Source organism: Lemur catta, chromosome 2 (assembly GCF_020740605.2).
Source record: "Lemur catta isolate mLemCat1 chromosome 2, mLemCat1.pri, whole genome shotgun sequence".
NCBI lineage: Eukaryota > Metazoa > Chordata > Mammalia > Primates > Lemuridae > Lemur > Lemur catta.
Window position 1 is genome coordinate 81,178,881 of NC_059129.1, and position 16,559 is coordinate 81,195,439.

Sequence of the window (16,559 nt, forward strand, 5' to 3'; positions counted from 1 at the left end):
AGGAATGTAGACTTGAAAGTTTTTACTCAATAGAAATTCTATTATGAGAGCAGATGAGCTCACCACAGGGGAAAAAGAAGCCAGGGAGGACACCCTGTTAGCAGGCTAAAAGAAAAAGTAAAAACAGCAAGGAGAAAGGGAGGAAGGTCAAAAGAAAGAAGAAGGGCTGGGGGCCAGAAGGAAACCAGAAGAATACCAAGGCAAAACACTTCCAAGAAGAACCAGTGAATAATGCTGAATGGTAAGGATTGAGAAAAAGCAAATGATTTTGCTTAACAGCTGTCACTTGAGATCTTTGAAAAAGCAGTTTCCGTAAATGACTGCAATAAAAGCATTAGTAGACATGCTAGAAAGAGCTCCTTAAACATGATACAAAAGCAAAAGTCTTCAATTCCAATTTTAATTTTGATGGGATCAAAATTTAAAACTTCTATATGTCAAAAGATATCATATAGTTTAAAAGGTATAGGATTAAAAAAGGATTAATAATCATACTCTGCAAGAATTCCTAATACCAAAGACATATACACAGATTCACAGACACACAGACACAGAGACTCACAAATACCACCTTAGATAGGCAAAGCAATATGAACAAGCTATTCACTTTAAAAGAGAAAGTTCAAGTGTCTAACAAACAAAAATGGTCACACTAGTAATCAGAGAAACAGTCATTTAAAAAAGATACAATTCTATCAGAGTGGCCAAAATTGTAAGCCTGATTAATATCCAGTATTGAAATAGGTGTGAGGAGAAGAGTAAAAGTGTCAACAAAAAGCCCCTAGAAGAGCAAATGCACAATATCTATTAAAATTTCACAATATCTACTAAAATATCATTAGTAAGGAGCACTCCCATTCTCTGATAAAAAGAACTAAGGCTTCTTTTATGGCTGATTCTAGGGCTGGGGCGGAGAAAATATGAGTCTAGAGCATTCTGTGAGATCAGGAAGTAAGGAGGTACGGGGGTATGTTAAAGGAATATGGGAGCCAGCTTAAAAGAATTCCCAGTGGCCAAAGCCAGAACAATTGGAACAAAATAAATAAATAAATAAATAATTGGATTATAACCCAAAGAATAAAATAAATATACATGAGTTCTTAAGATATAATTAAAAATAAATAGAAGAGAAGAAACAAGTCTTCCTTACATAAAATTCTAAATAAAATATATAGATAACACCCTCTTCCAGGAGACAGAGCTTGTCACCCCCACCCCTTTGAGTGCTGGCTAGACTTAGTGACTTGATTACAAAAGGTACAGTATGGAAAGGGAAATACAGTGACTTTACAGTGAGGAAACCTGGCCAACACCACCTTAGCCTAGTAATCAAGTGAAAACGTGATATCATGGTATTTTTCCAAAACTATAACCCAGTCTAATCATGAGGAAAAACATCAGGCATTAAGGGACATTCTACAAAATGCCTAACCGGCACTCCTCAAAACTGTCAGGGTCATAAAAAACAAGGAAAGACTATTACAGCCTACCGGAGACCAAAGAGACATGACAAATTAATGCAATGTGGTATCATGGACTGGATCCTAGAATAGAAATAGGACATCAGTGGAAGACCTGGTGAAATCTGAATAAAGCCTGGAATTTAGTTAAGAGCAACATACCAATGTTGGTTTCTCAGTTTTGACAAAGGTGTACGGTAATGTAGGATAATAACATTGGGGAAAACTGAAACCGGGCAAGGGACAATTTGTACTACAGGAACAATTTGTACTATCTTTGTAACTTTTCTGTAAATCTAAAATCACTCCAGGCCGGGCATGGTGCCTCATGCCTGTAATCCTAGCACTCTGGGAAGCTGGGGCAGGCGGATCATTTGAGCTCAGGAGTTCGAGACCAGCCTGAGCAAGAGCGAGACCCTGTCTCTACCAAAAAAAAAAAAAAAAAAGAAATTATCTGGACAACTAAAAAAATATATAGAAAAAATTAGCCAGACATGGTGGCGCATGCCTGTAGTCCCAGCTACTCGGGAGGCTGAGGCAGTAGGATGGCTTGAGCCTGGGAGTTTGAGGTTGCTGTGAGCTAGGCTGACACCTTGGCACTCTAGCCTGGGCAACAGAGCGAGACTCTGTCTCAAAAAAATAAATAAATAAAACCACTCCAAAATTAAGTTTATTTTAAAAATTTTAAATAAATATACCCCTGGAAGAGCAACTCCACTTTTTTTCCACCCTCTTTAAAGAAATCCTTGCAGAGGTGCACAAGGAGGCATGTACAAGGGACTGCACTGCAGAATTGTATCAGAGAAAAATTAAAAATAATTTTATTAGAATGACTACATAAATCATGAAATATCTACATTATGGACTATAACACAGCAGTTTAAAGAATTAAATACATCTATATGTACTGAAAAGATATAATGTGTGAAAAATTAAATTATAAAAAAATACTATGGCATATGATATTATTTTAAAAAGAAAAGAGAGAACAAAATATTTCTGTATATACTCCTGGGTACATAATAAACATACATGGATGTTTAGATAAATGTCTGGCAAGATACACAGCAATCTGGTTACAGTGGTAACTTATATAGAGGGGACTGGAATTAGAGATGGTGATCAAGGGGACTGGAGCTTTATCATGCTCAAATTATTTTATACTGAGAATGCCTTTATCATTTATCTGAATTAGGAATGGTTAACTATTTTAAGTTGGGGAGACAATTTTTCTCTGACAAGGAGAGAAAATGGCAGGAGTAAGATTCTGGCAGTTGATATTGTGCGGTGGATATAGAGGGTGTCCCCTGGAGGACAGCAATATTGCTGAAGGCCTTTGGCCTAAGCCTTGCCTAGGTCCCTGAGACAAAGCACTTGCTTCCACAGTGGATGTCACCGTAGTAGTCAGACTTAACAATGGGAACACCAATAATGAAATCTCCAATTTATCTTGGTTTTCAATAGAGGTGCATGCACCTGGAGGGCTCTTACAGCCATCTGGATTTTAAAAAATCCCCAAGTAATGCTGAAAGAAACCGACTCCTTCCCTCTACTCCAGCTGACTTTAGAATCCAAAGCTCATTTTTCAACCCCAATGTCTAGAATAAAAGAAGAACCAACCAGGGAAATTGTAGTTGTTTGACATGACAAATGTCAAGCTACAATTCTGACCAACACTAAAGATTACACACCTTTTTTCTTTTATGCTCATTATCCCGCATTAAGCCAAAACATTTCCTTACAAAATGGAATTATAAAAATCATATAGAAAATCTCAAAGAAAATTGAACTCAGAGCATATATTTGAATAAGTGCTAAAACTCCATTAAGGGACTAGAGTTTTCTTTAATATATGTTAAAGAGATCATTTCCCATCGATAACCTTTGGTATTTTTAAAAATAACATTTTGAGAAGCTTCAGATATTTAATTAAAAACTTTATTCTCCAGCAGAGCAAAGTTTCAGTAAGTGAAATTTATAGTCCCTTTCCAACTATTAAAATTCATTAAAATAGGCCACATAGATTCTGTAGTCCATCACTGTAATAACACAAGAGCAACACAATACTATTTGCATTGAGAAACCAAACTTTAATCATGATGAACCCAACTATCTGCTTTTTCTGAACTTGCTCTCAGTAGATGATAAGCTGGAGAAAATCACACCATAAGAAAGGTTTTATCAATATAAACTCATGAACACAAACCTCAAATGGGCAATGAGCAATGCCTACCAATTCCACACATTTCTGGTCATCTCACTCACCTCCTCTCCAAATAATTATTTTAAATCTTCTCCATTCTCTTCAAACTTCCAACTGTCTACCACCCACACTCTTTTCCCTCTTGTACCTCTTCCACCTTGACTATTACCTGACTATTGCAGATAAAATAGAAGCCATCAGAGGACAAGTCTTTCATCTTCCCACAACCTACTATGCAAACCTATTTTATCCACTGCAATCCTGATCTCCTTCCTTCGTGTTACAAAAGAAAAACCATGCCTGGTCCTGAGGCTAGGTGCTCCACCAGAGAATCAGATACCAGCTTCCCCATCCCGTCCTGGAATCTTACCTTACCAGTCTGTCCCTTCTTAACAGGATCCTCCTTGTTGGTTTCTAAATAGACTGAAGGGGGCTCTAACCCCACCTGTCTACCTTCAGTCAGCCCCATCCCCTTCCTATCTCTCCTGCCTTTCACAGCCAAACTTCTTGAAACAATAGTCCACACCTTTTGTCTCTGTCATAATACCTCTCACTCACTGTCCATCTCTTCCAATCCAGCTTCCAGTCCAGTCATCTGACAAGACAATCCCTGCTAAAGTCACTACTGACCTTCATAATCTAATTCCAATGCACATTTTACATTCAACATCTTACCTGATGATGTCTCAGCAGCATGTGACCACTTCCTCTTCCTTAAAGCATTTTCTCCCCTTAGCATCTATGAACCAATATTCTGTTCCTTTCCTCTTAACCTCTGCAGCCACTCTTCTGTCTCCTTTCCAGACTCATTCTCCTTTATTCCATAATGTGGGAGCTCCTCATTGCTCAGTCTTCCGTTCTCTCTTCCTGAAAAAGCTTGCCCTTGTCTTTGGCTTCATTTGCGATCCATGTACAGACGACTCACAAGTTTACAAATCTAGCCCAACCTTTCGTCTGAACTCCAGGTCTACATATTAACTTTCTACTTGCTGTTTCCTTTTGAATGAGTCAAACATACCTCAAACTCAGTATGCACAGAATTGAACTTCGTGATCTTCTCCCAAAACCTGATCTTCTTCCACTGCTATCTACTCCAGTAAATAGTGGTTCATTCCCCAAATCTAATCAATCACCAAGCACTGCAGTTGCACTTACTATGCATCTCCCAAATCCATCCCAGCTACCATCACCAGCTACTATCACTCAAACTATAATCATTTCTCTTAGGCTACTGCAATAGCTTCCTATCTAATCCAAATCCAACTGTTCTCTAGATGGCTGCCAGAATAATCTTTCTGAAGCATAAATTAAACCATCTCGCCCTTCTCTCTGGATAAAATGTTCAACAGGTTCTTACTGTTCTTTGGACAAAGACAAAATTCTTGCAAGTCCCTTTATGACCCTGAGTTGGCCTGGCTCCTCCCTGCCCTTTGTTGGTGTCTCACCGTCTCCAGTACAGCCACTTTGTCCTTCTTCCTATCCCTTGTACTCACCATGCTTTCTCCCACTCCCACCACAGGTCCTTTTTACACTGCTTTTTCCCTTGCCTAGATGCTCTTCACAGTTGACTCCTCATCCTTCAGACAGCAGTCAAGCATCAATTCTGCATGGAATCCTACCCTGACCCAGTTAGTCTCCCTGTGATTTGTTCTCACAGCACCCTATGCCCCTTTGTCATAGCACTGATCAAGTTGCAATTTTGCATTTATTTGTCTTTCCCACTGGACTTTATGAAGGTCTGTAATATAAGGCATCAGGTTTCTTTTAGCTCAATATCATATCCCTAACACCTACTACAGCAGTATGCAATTAATAAGTATTTGTTGAATGAATGAATGATCTTCTTCAATACCCGAGGTTGAAAACTTTTCTGTTCAATGTCCAAATTCTATGGGTTCTTGAAATCCAGCCTCTCTTGTCTAGTTTCATTGAAAATGGCTTCTTCCCTTTACATCTAAATTACCTACAACAGCCTTGTAGGATGTATCTCTACCTCTAGCCTCTCTCCAATTCAGCCCTTCTACACAAAGCTGGCAGGATGCTGGGCAAAATCTTACGGCATTCAAGACAGTTTTGGGAAACTGGAGGCACCAAAGGGAAAAAGAGACTGAACAATGAAAGGGAAGCTTAAAACCACCCCATTTGAGGATACTTGGCCTGGAGAAGAGAACCTAGGAGAGAGTGGCAGGTTATCTGAATATTTGAAGAGCTATTATATTAAAAAATCAGCAGAATTTTTGGTAGCACTGGATGAGAGTTTCTGGGAGGCAGATTCCATTCCAATAAAAGGAAGACCATTCTAACAATTAGAAACTCAATGTGGTTGCTTTTGTAAATTGTAAATTTGCTATGACCCAGTGGATTCAAGCACATCTGGTGAAATGAAAACAATGGGTCTCCAAACTTTTTTCAGTTGTGGAACACTTTCTACCAAAAAAACACCCTGAGTAAAGCCTACTATTTGAAAACAGATAAATGGGAGCATCTCTATGGGTAGATGACTGCCCTCTACCCTCCCAAGCCCTCTGGGAGCCACATGTCCCTCCATCAGCTGCAGCCTGTTGGAGCCCCCTGGAGGCCGTCATATATGAACATATGCATGCTTTCCCTGCCCTGCCCTTTTCAGCTTTTACTGGAGTGGAAGGGAGTGGAGAATAGTCCCTACCTTTTTTAAAAATTTTCTTTAGTTCAGCTAATGAATACTATTCTCCATGAAAATCTGTTCCTTAAATGCTATGGGTTGAATGTTTCTGACCCTTCCAAAACTCATGTTAAACTTAATTCCCAATGTTAAGAGGTGGAACATGTAGGTGATTAGGCCGTGATGGCTCTGCCCTCATGGATGGGATTAGCAACTTTTAAAAGGTCTAGAGGGAACCAGCTGGGCCCTTTTGCCCTTCCATCCCTTCTGCCATGTTAGGACACAGCAACAAAGTGCCACCTTGGAAGCAGAGACCAGGTGCTTATCAGACACTGAACCTGCTGGCTCCCTGATCTTGACTTCCCAGCCTCCAGAACTGGGAAAAATAAATTCCTGCTGTTTTAAGTTACCTCGTCTCAGGTATTTTGTTATAGCAGCAAAAACTAAGACATTAGCATTTACATAGATTTTGGTCTTTTGAATATTTTTTGGGTATATTTGCCATGTTGCCTTAACTTTACTATGAGTTCCTTAATGGCAGAAATCTTTGTGCTCCTGCATTGGAATCACTTACAATACCAGGTACAGTAGAAGATGATTAAAAAAAAGTAAAACCCAAACCCTTCTGATGTGAAAGGTTAACACAACTACTTCAGGTCTGACTCATAAAAATACCTCATATATTATTAACAAACATAGAAAAGTGAAGAAACAATTTCTTACACATATTCCACTTTCTTGCTCTATCCAATCTCCCTTTTTATTCTCACAGGTCGTGACTATACTTGTCTCATACTTTCATCAGAAGACAGAAACCAGATTTCTCCTCAAGGAAGCAATCTCAAGAGATTAACTGCTTTTCATAAGAAATCTGGAATCTCTAGAAAAAAAGCTCACTTTTATTATATGTCATGGTCTTAATTCCTGGCTCTTCTTTAATGATTACAAATGGATTCATGGATAGTACAGGAATTTCAAATGAAATAAGTTTTTGTTTAGGCCATTGTACAGTCATATATCACTTAACTACGGTGATACATTCTGAGAAATGCATCCTTAGGCGATTTTGTTTTTGTGCAAATATCATAGCGTGTACTTATACAAACCTAGATGGTAAAGCCTACTATATTCCCAAGCTATATGGTACAGCCATTGCTCCTTGGCTACAAACCTGTACAGCATGTTTCTCTACTGAATACTGTAGACAACTGTAACACAATGTTAAGTATTTATGTGTCTAAACATATCTGAGCACAGAAAGGGTGCAGTAAAAATAAAGTACTATAATTGTACAGGACCACAGTCATAGACACTGTCCATCATTGATTGAAACGTCATTAAGCAGCACGATTGTACTTACAAGTCCAAAGGAAGGATTTTACCAATTACAAATGAAAGAAGTATGTGCTTAATTTGCTTAATAATGAAGAATGGTCCTAGATGGGTAAGTTTTGGTGACAACATAGTACTAGCAGACAAAATGTGAAAAGTGATTTCCAAAGATGCATTTATAATTTCCCATAAGCACCCGGCTACTTTCCTGTATTTTTAGATTAATTTCAATTGAATGAATTCCTGTTCTAAGAAGCTAAGGCATTGGACTTCTCAAAAAAAATCAAATTTGTACCCTTAAATTCTGATCTATAACATCAGATACAAACATGCTGTAAATTAGAAGTTTCTGCTACTGATGTTACATGTTAAAATACATAAATATTAACTGAATATAGTATATAGTAAGCAATATATTTTGGGGAGTAATCAAAATGCCAATACATTCTAAACTACTATGGGAATTTTTCTTGAGGAAAAATATACATTTATAGTGGCATTTTCAGATCTCCTAAAATTTTATGGTGAGAGACTACATGATATAATGAAAAAGCACTGAATTTGAAATTAGGAAAACCTGACTCTAATTCTGGCTCTATCACTAACAAATTGACTGACTGAAGTTATGTCTCTTTGGTCCTCAGCTTCCTCCTTTGTAGAATATTAGACTTGGATGTTCATATCTGAAGTTTAAGTTTATCCTACTCTGCAAAGTCAACATACCTAATTGAGATGCCCTGACAATGTCAAATGTCACCTCATGACCCCTATGCAGGAAGTATAGCAAACACTTACTTGAAATAAAGTGCTCTTTAAGGGGTGGTGACACTTACCAATTCATTCATTCACTCATTGATTCATTCATTTGTTCTAGCATCATAGTCACACACTATTCAAATAAGTTAACACAAAGTGTTTTAGCAGGTTATATAATCACTAAATAATTGGTCTTAGATATTCTGCTGGATGTATTAATAAAATTAGCATAAATTAAACTTTGGTTTGTTTTACATTTTTATCAACCAGAAGAACAAATTCTTCTTAATCTCCTAAAAACTATCTAATTTTATCTCCAAAATATTTCAGGCATTGATAGTCTCTGCCACATCAGGTGCAGAATATCAAAATTAAGAACAGTCTGGCAATGATTTCTTGGCTATGACACTAAAAAGTACAGGCAACAAAAGCAAAAATAGACAAATGGGTCTACATCAAACCTAAAAACTTTTGTTACCAAAATGTACAACCAACATAGTGAAAAGGCAACCTACAGAATGGGAGAAAATATTTGCAAATCATATATCTGATGAAGGATTAATACCCAAAATATATAAAGCACACCTACAACTCAACAACAAAAAACAAAATTAAAAGGACCCAATTAAAAATGGCCAAAGGACTTGAACAGACATTTCTCCAAAGATGACATACAAATGACCTACAAGCATATGAAAAATGCTCAACATCATAAATCATCAGAAAAATACAAAGTCAAGATCACAATGATATCACTTCACACCCATTAGGGTAAGCTACTATTTAAGAAAAAGAAAGTAACAAGTATTAGCAATGACGTAGAGAAATTGGACTGCTTGTGCACTGTTGGCAGGATTGTAAAATCCTGCAACTGCTATGGAAAACAGTATAAAGTTTCCTTAAAAAATGAAAAATAGAACTACTATATGATCCAGCAATCCCACTTCTAGATATATATCCAAAAGAACTGAAAACAGGGTCTCAAAGAGATATTTGTAAACCAATGTTCATTCACAGCAGCACTGTGCACAATAGGCAAGAGGTAGAAGCAACTCAAATGTCTACCGACAAATAAATGGATAAACAAAACATGACATATACACAAAAGGTTGGCAATCCTGTTACAGATTACTACACGGAAGAAACTTGAGGATCTCATGCTAAGTGAAATAAGCTATCCACTAAAAGACAGACACTGTATGGTTCCACTTACATGAGGTATATAAAAGTAGTTAATGTTATGGACTGAATTGTGTCCCCTTCAAAATTCGTATATTGAAGGCCTAACCCCCAATGTACCTGTATTTGGATATAGGACCTTTAAGGAAGTCATTAAGATTAAATAAAGTCATAAGGGCAAGGCCTGTTATCCTTATCAGGAAGAGACACAAGAGACCTCTTTGTCTCACTCCACGTGTACAAAAGGAAAGGCCATGTGAGGACACAGCAAGAAGGCAGCCATTTACAAGCCAGGAAGAAAGCCTTACCAAAAAGAAACCCTTAATCTTGGATTTTTTTTTTTTTTTTTTTTTGAGATAGAGTTTCACTCTGTTGCCTGGGCTAGAGTGCCATGGCGTCAGCCTAGCTCACAGCAATCTCAAACTCCTGGGCTTAAGCAATCCTTCTGCCTCAGCCTCCCCAGTAGCTGGGACTACAGGCATGTGCCACCATGCCCGGCTAATTTTTTCTATATATATTTTTAGCTGTCCACGTAATTTCTTTCTATTTTTAGTAGAGACGGGGTCTCGCTCTTGCTCAGGTTGGTCTCGAACTCCTGACCTCAAGTGATCCTCCTGTCTCGGCCTCCCAGAGTGCTAGGATTACAGGCGTGAGCCACCGTGACCAGCCTGATCTTGGACTTTTAGCCTGCAAAATTGTGAGAAAATAGATCTCTGTTATTTCAGGCATCTAGTCGGTGGTATTTTGTTATGGCAGCTCTGGCCGACTATAATACAGTCAAATTCACAGAAACAGAAAATAGAATGGTGGTTACTAGGGGCTGGGTGAGTGGGAAAAGAGGGCTTTTGTTTAATGGGCACAGAGTTTCACAATTGCAAGATGAAAAAGTTCTGGAGAACTGTTTTCACAACAGATCACAACACTGAATTTCACAAAAATGTGAATATACTTAACACTACTGAACTGTACACTTAAAAATGATTAAGATGGTAAATTTTGTGTTATATGTTTTTTATCACAATAAAAACATTAAGTAGAGTTTCAATTTTCCTGCTGAAATACAGGAGGAAAAAAGGAAATACTACTTTACAAATAAAAACAATTACTAATATTATTTTACATCTATGAAATTTATATGCATATGGTTTTATGTGGTTTTTATTTCATTGGGAAAAAACCAATAATGACTATTTTAAGCAAAAACAACATATCTATTTTAGAAGCAATATTCACCAATATGGAGCCAAAGAAAGAAACCAAATTCATTTATAAAATTTAGTCTCCATATTCTACTAAAACTAGCAATGAACGTAACATTTCATTGACATTTCTCCCTCAATATATTTTGCAATAAAATGCTGCTATTAATAGTAAAATGTAGAATAGTTCTCAGCCCAAATCCTTTACTTTCCTAAATCAGATATTTTATCCTTTGAAAAAGGTCAAAGAACCACTACCAATACTAGGACTCATTTAACTGATACAGTGAAGAGAATTCAATTTATCTTTAAAACAAAACAAAACAAAACAAAAACCTTATTTACACTTAATGATTACATTCTCCTAAGTTCTTCTCTCTTAAAAATACAAAAACAAGCAGTTTGATACCTATGAAATTCTTCATTACTATTTAATAAAAACAAATCTATTCTTCATGTTTCCCTTATAGAAAAAGAGAAATGTAACAATAAACATTTATATTTTGCTACTTACTCTGTTTATCCAAACAAAATTAACATGTGGGATTACATTTCTCTATTTGCTGGCCTAAATACAATTTCAAGAAAATTGTAGGTTATAACACATGGAGGGAAAAGGCAAACATAGCTTGATTTCAGAAGATAGTCTAGAGTTGGGTTTCTCAACTTTGACACTATTGGGCACCTTGGGCTAAAAAAGTCTTTGCTGTGAGGGGCTCTCCTATGCATTGTAGGGTATTTAAAAGCATCCCTATTTACCAGATACCAGTAGTTCCCCAAGTTACAATAACTAAAAATGTCTCCAGATATTGCCAAATGTCCCCCAAGGCTAAATTACTCCCAGTCTTGAGAATATGAGGCCACAAATAAACTGATGAATTGGTAGAATTAAACACTGGAAGTTAATATAGAGTCCAAAGTCAAAAAGTTAATATTTAGCATCTAGATGCTGATACAAAAATGAAAGAATTTGAGATAAAAGATAAATTATTTCCCCAACACAAAATGTGAAGCAGTATAACAACCACTGGTGCTCAGCAAGATGTGAAATACTGGTTGGAGCAGGGGTGGGAGGGGTTGTTGATGAAAAACAACATACTTAAAAATGTTGAGAGATATGTGTGTCAATTGCTAGAAAGAAATAACATTCTAAAAATATTACATACCACTTTTTTGTGTGTGCTTAAGGAAATAAAACCAGAGTTACATTTGTTATTTTCCTCTTTTAGACTACCATCTGGCAACCCACACTTCCACCAGAAAAAAAATTCTAGCTAATTGGATTATAATAGTTACTACACCAACCTATGTGCCAAAAATATACCGGGGAGTCTACAGTTCATTTGGTCACGTCCAAAATGAAAGACACTAATGTTTTTAAAAGACAAAAGTAAATAACTCACAACTTGTTTACTCAACTGACTATAGTCATTATAGTCAGTATAATATTTCCAGAGTCACAGGGATTTGTTAAGAACAAGTGAAACAATGGGGCAGGCGCATCAAATTCCAGTAACACTCCTCAAGAAAGGTGGGGTAAATATTCTACATACAATGCATACAAGATTCATCACCATAACGGGATCTACAACCGCTTCCTTTTTCTTAATATCCAAAAGTTGTCTCAAGACAAACTGGCACAACCAGACTACTATATCCTTGGAGTTCTCTCTTACTAATCCATAAAGGCAGGCTATGGTAACAAGAACCTACAGTTACCATTAGACAAACAAAAATGATCAAATACAAAGATAAGCAGAAAATCATATACCATTCCACAAATATAAACTGTATATTTTAAGCACTTTTACAAGTACTCATCTAGCTGAAGAAACAGACATGGTCCTGGCTCATATGGAGTTTATAACCCAGGGCAGGAATTCTACTGAAATGATCAAACATTTAGGAAAAGCAACACCATGAAAGAAAGATACCAAACTCAACCTCTCTGTTCAAAAAAAGAAGAGTCAACACCCAAGGAAAAACAAAGTTAGTAGATAAAACGGAAGACTTTAATCGTAAATATTAATATTATTCTCACACAGACTGAGAGAATAATGTATCTGTAAAACAAGGATGGATTATGACATAAAAAATTTTCAGTGAGCACACATTTATACACATCTGTATGAAATCTTAGAAAACCAAAAATAAATAGAAAATCCTAAAGGCTTTTGGAGAGACAGAATAGGTGTAAGACATTTTCAGATATTCAAGGATTGACTACAGTCCAGTATTAAAAGAACTATAAAAGGATATATTTCATCAAATTAAAAAATGAAACAGAATATTGACTAAAAAAGCAAATTGCAAAAAGGAAGAGTATAATACCACTTATAAATATTTTTAAAACATATCAAACAACATAACATATTTTTAAGGAAATACTTATACAACAAAAATATAAAAACATTCATGGTCATAATGCGTGAGAGTAAGAGGTAAGCAAATGGGGCAGGGCTTTGGCTTGATACTGATTTAAGAAGAAACAACCACCATCATCAGAATCACAGAGGATCTATATAGGAGAGGGAGGTAGGAGGAGGAGTAACATCAAACTCTAAGTCTTTTCTTGTTCTAGCAAAGAGTATGGATACTAATTAAATCTAGATATTGATAGTTAAAAAAAAGTTTAAATGTACATCAAAATTTTAAGGTTAATCATGGAAAACCATTTTGAAATAGATATTTTCTACTTCCAAATCATCAGAGGAAAGAAATGATATACAAAAGGCAACCAATTTAAAAGAGAGTCAACTATGTCCAACTATATCAATAATCACAACAAATGTGAATTAATTTACTATTAAAATAGAGATACTCTCATACTGGAGTTTAAAAATATCCAGATACATGCAGTTTATACGTATATGTTAATGAGAGATACACCTAAGATAAAATGACACAGGACAGATGAAAATAAAGAAATATAAAAAGATGTAATAAATCAATAATTTTTTAAAAAGTAAATATAGCAATATTAACATCAGGCAATTAGAATGAAAGAAAAACTAGCATCAAATGGAAGAACAAAATCTCTTATTGATAAAATATGTAATTAGTCAAATTGTCATGCCACAAACCTTTATGCATTTAATGACAGAGCTTCAAAATATATAACGTAAAAACTGATAAAAAAAACAAGAAGAAAATTACTTCCATAATCATAATGTGAGATTTAACACATCTTTCACAGAAATTCACATTTCAAATACATAGAAAATATAAAGGATTTTAATAAACTTGACTATATAAATCTAAATATATAAACACACACACACACATATCCCCCAACAGGTAATATAATCAATGAACAGCTTAAAAGTTGACCACGTATTAGAGTACCAAAAGAAAAAAAACCTCAAAAAACGTCTCTAAAGCATAAAACATATAAGCATATTCCTCTGATCATGCCTCAGTAAAGCATAAGGATAATCAATTGAAACTGTTTTCTTTAGACTGGCATCAGATAGGCAAAAATCCAAATGGCAGTTTGGGTGAGAGTGCAGGGAAATAGGCATTTATAGAAACTTGAGATGGGAATATAAATTCACAATGACTTTTTGCAAAACAATTTGATATTATCTACCAAAATTTTAAACGTCCATACCCTTTGATTCAATTATGCCTCTAGAAATCCCTCTTATAAAAAAAATTACATATAATCACAAAACAAATATATAACAGTACATAGTATCCCACTAATTATAAACAGCAAAAATTAATAACCAAACATCCATCAATAGAAAAATGGCTAAAAAGTGTCATTCTAATTATGTTAAGATGTAAAATGAAGAGAAAAAGGAATGGAAAAATACACAACAAACTTTTTACTTCTAGAGAGGGACATAATGGAAAACTTTAATATTTTACTTTATATATGTTCCTTACTGTTTGAATATTTTATGATTTGTACAGCTTGCATAATTAAAAAAAAAGAAATAATTTTTTTAATGTCTTATTTACTTCCCAGAACAAGACCGGGATCTTTCTGTTCTTAGTACAAATTTGATCAAATCCATCTTAGAGTACTGGACAAGAATAAACTTCCAACGTGTTCCAATAAGAATTCTTGCTGTTCCCTGTGCTGGGTACAATCTTCCCTCAGATATGGCTCACTACTTGCTTCCTTCAAGTTTTCCACTTAAATATCACCTTATCTGAGGAATTTTCCCTGAATTTCCAATATAAAATGACAGCTTCCGATACCTATCCTACCATTCCCCAACTACATTACCTTGCTTCATCTTTCACTAGAGTAATTTACTACCTGTGTCTAAGTGTTCTTATCTTTAAAATGGTGGTGATAATAGTACCTACCTACCCCACAGGGTTGATGTTGGCCTTATATGAGCTAGAAGTCCTTAGATGAATGTCTAACACATAGTAAGGAACACTAAGTCTTTGATTTTTTTGTGTTTTATTTATAGTCTGCCTTCTCCCTATTAGAATAATAACCCCAGGAGGCAGGGTCTGTGTTTTGTTTGCTGTTGTACCTTGATGCCTGGAAAGTGCTTATCAGTAAATATTCATAGTTGTTTAAGCCTGATTTAGTACTGCCGCCATATGTAGGGACAGCTGAGATTACAAAAATAACCAAAATAATACCAAAAATTGTTTATGGTAAAAGGAAGCTTTCTGCATACTAGTATGAATCATCTGTAATAATTCAATCTATGCTAAAAGCTTATTATTTAGCAGTATCATTCATAGAAGCTTCAAGTAGGGAAGTGGTACAGTACCATTTCATTCATACCAACATGACAACAAGCTAAAATATAATGTTTGTAATGGGAAAACAAAAGCACAACTTACTTTTCATTCCTACTTTTGATGCATGGCTGGTAGAGGACCTTGACAGCACTCCAGGCAGAAGTGGAATCTGCTTTCATTGAGTCTTCCAACAAGGGAAATTTTTTGATACATTTAGAACTTCTCAAAGATTCAATCACCAAACTGTCTGAGTTTAAAAGCCAAAGCTAAAGATGTGGAGAGAAAGCACAAGTATAAGGATATTGCCACCCTATCCATATCTTATCAAAACTAAAAAAAAAAAAAAACCTATAAAAACATCAGAAAAAAACATAGGCGATCACATATATAATTTTTAAGGAGGATAGGCCTTTCAAAGCAAAACATTTGGTAGAGCAACTAACATCGTAAAGTTTAAAAAAAAAGACAAGTGACTAGGAGAAAACATTTAATACAAAAAGTCATTGTTTATAATATACAGAGCTCCTAGAAATCAATAAGGAGGAAAAACAGCCTAATAGAAATACAGGCAAAGAATATGAACAGAATTAACAGAAGAAATATATGATAAATATATATAAAAATACAAATATAATTAGTAATAAGTAAATGTAAAATTTTTGTGCCACCATTTTTCATTTATCAGATTGGAAAATATAAAAAGATTAATAACACCCAGTTCAGAAGAGGAGTTTGAAATGAGCATCCCCATATACTCCTGATGGGAGAAAATTTTGGGATTTGGATACATGTGATTTACTGTGGAAATATTCTCAGGAGAAAGAAAGTGAATAAAACGGGATAAGTCAGGGGAAAGAGCTAGTCAAGAATGTGGACTTGGCTGGAGTCTGGCTGCATGGGGTCTCGCTCTTGCTCAGGCTGGTCTTGAACTCCTGACCTAAAGCAATTCTCCTGCCTCAGCCTCCAAGAGTGCTGGGATTACAGGCATGAGCCACTGGGCCCAGGCAGAAAAAGCTTTCTAAAGAAGTACTAAAATACATGTGAAAAGGTTATTTTTACTGCAGCACTGTCTGCAA

The 16,559-nt window shown here is 35.7% G+C and overlaps 1 protein-coding gene across 3 annotated transcripts in view; it reads right to left on the reverse strand.

The window, feature by feature from the left end:
- Positions 1-16,559, reverse strand: part of UBE3D (ubiquitin protein ligase E3D) — a 137,844-nt gene that overhangs the window by 87,659 nt on the left and 33,626 nt on the right. For all 3 annotated transcript variants that reach the window (XR_006733527.1, XM_045543943.1, XM_045543942.1), the window contains exon 8: positions 15,586-15,749. Coding sequence is in view for 2 of the 3 variants with exons in the window: in XM_045543943.1 (XP_045399899.1) it covers positions 15,586-15,749 (164 nt within the window). In the remaining variant the exon portion in view is untranslated. The remainder of the gene's footprint in view (positions 1-15,585; positions 15,750-16,559) is intronic.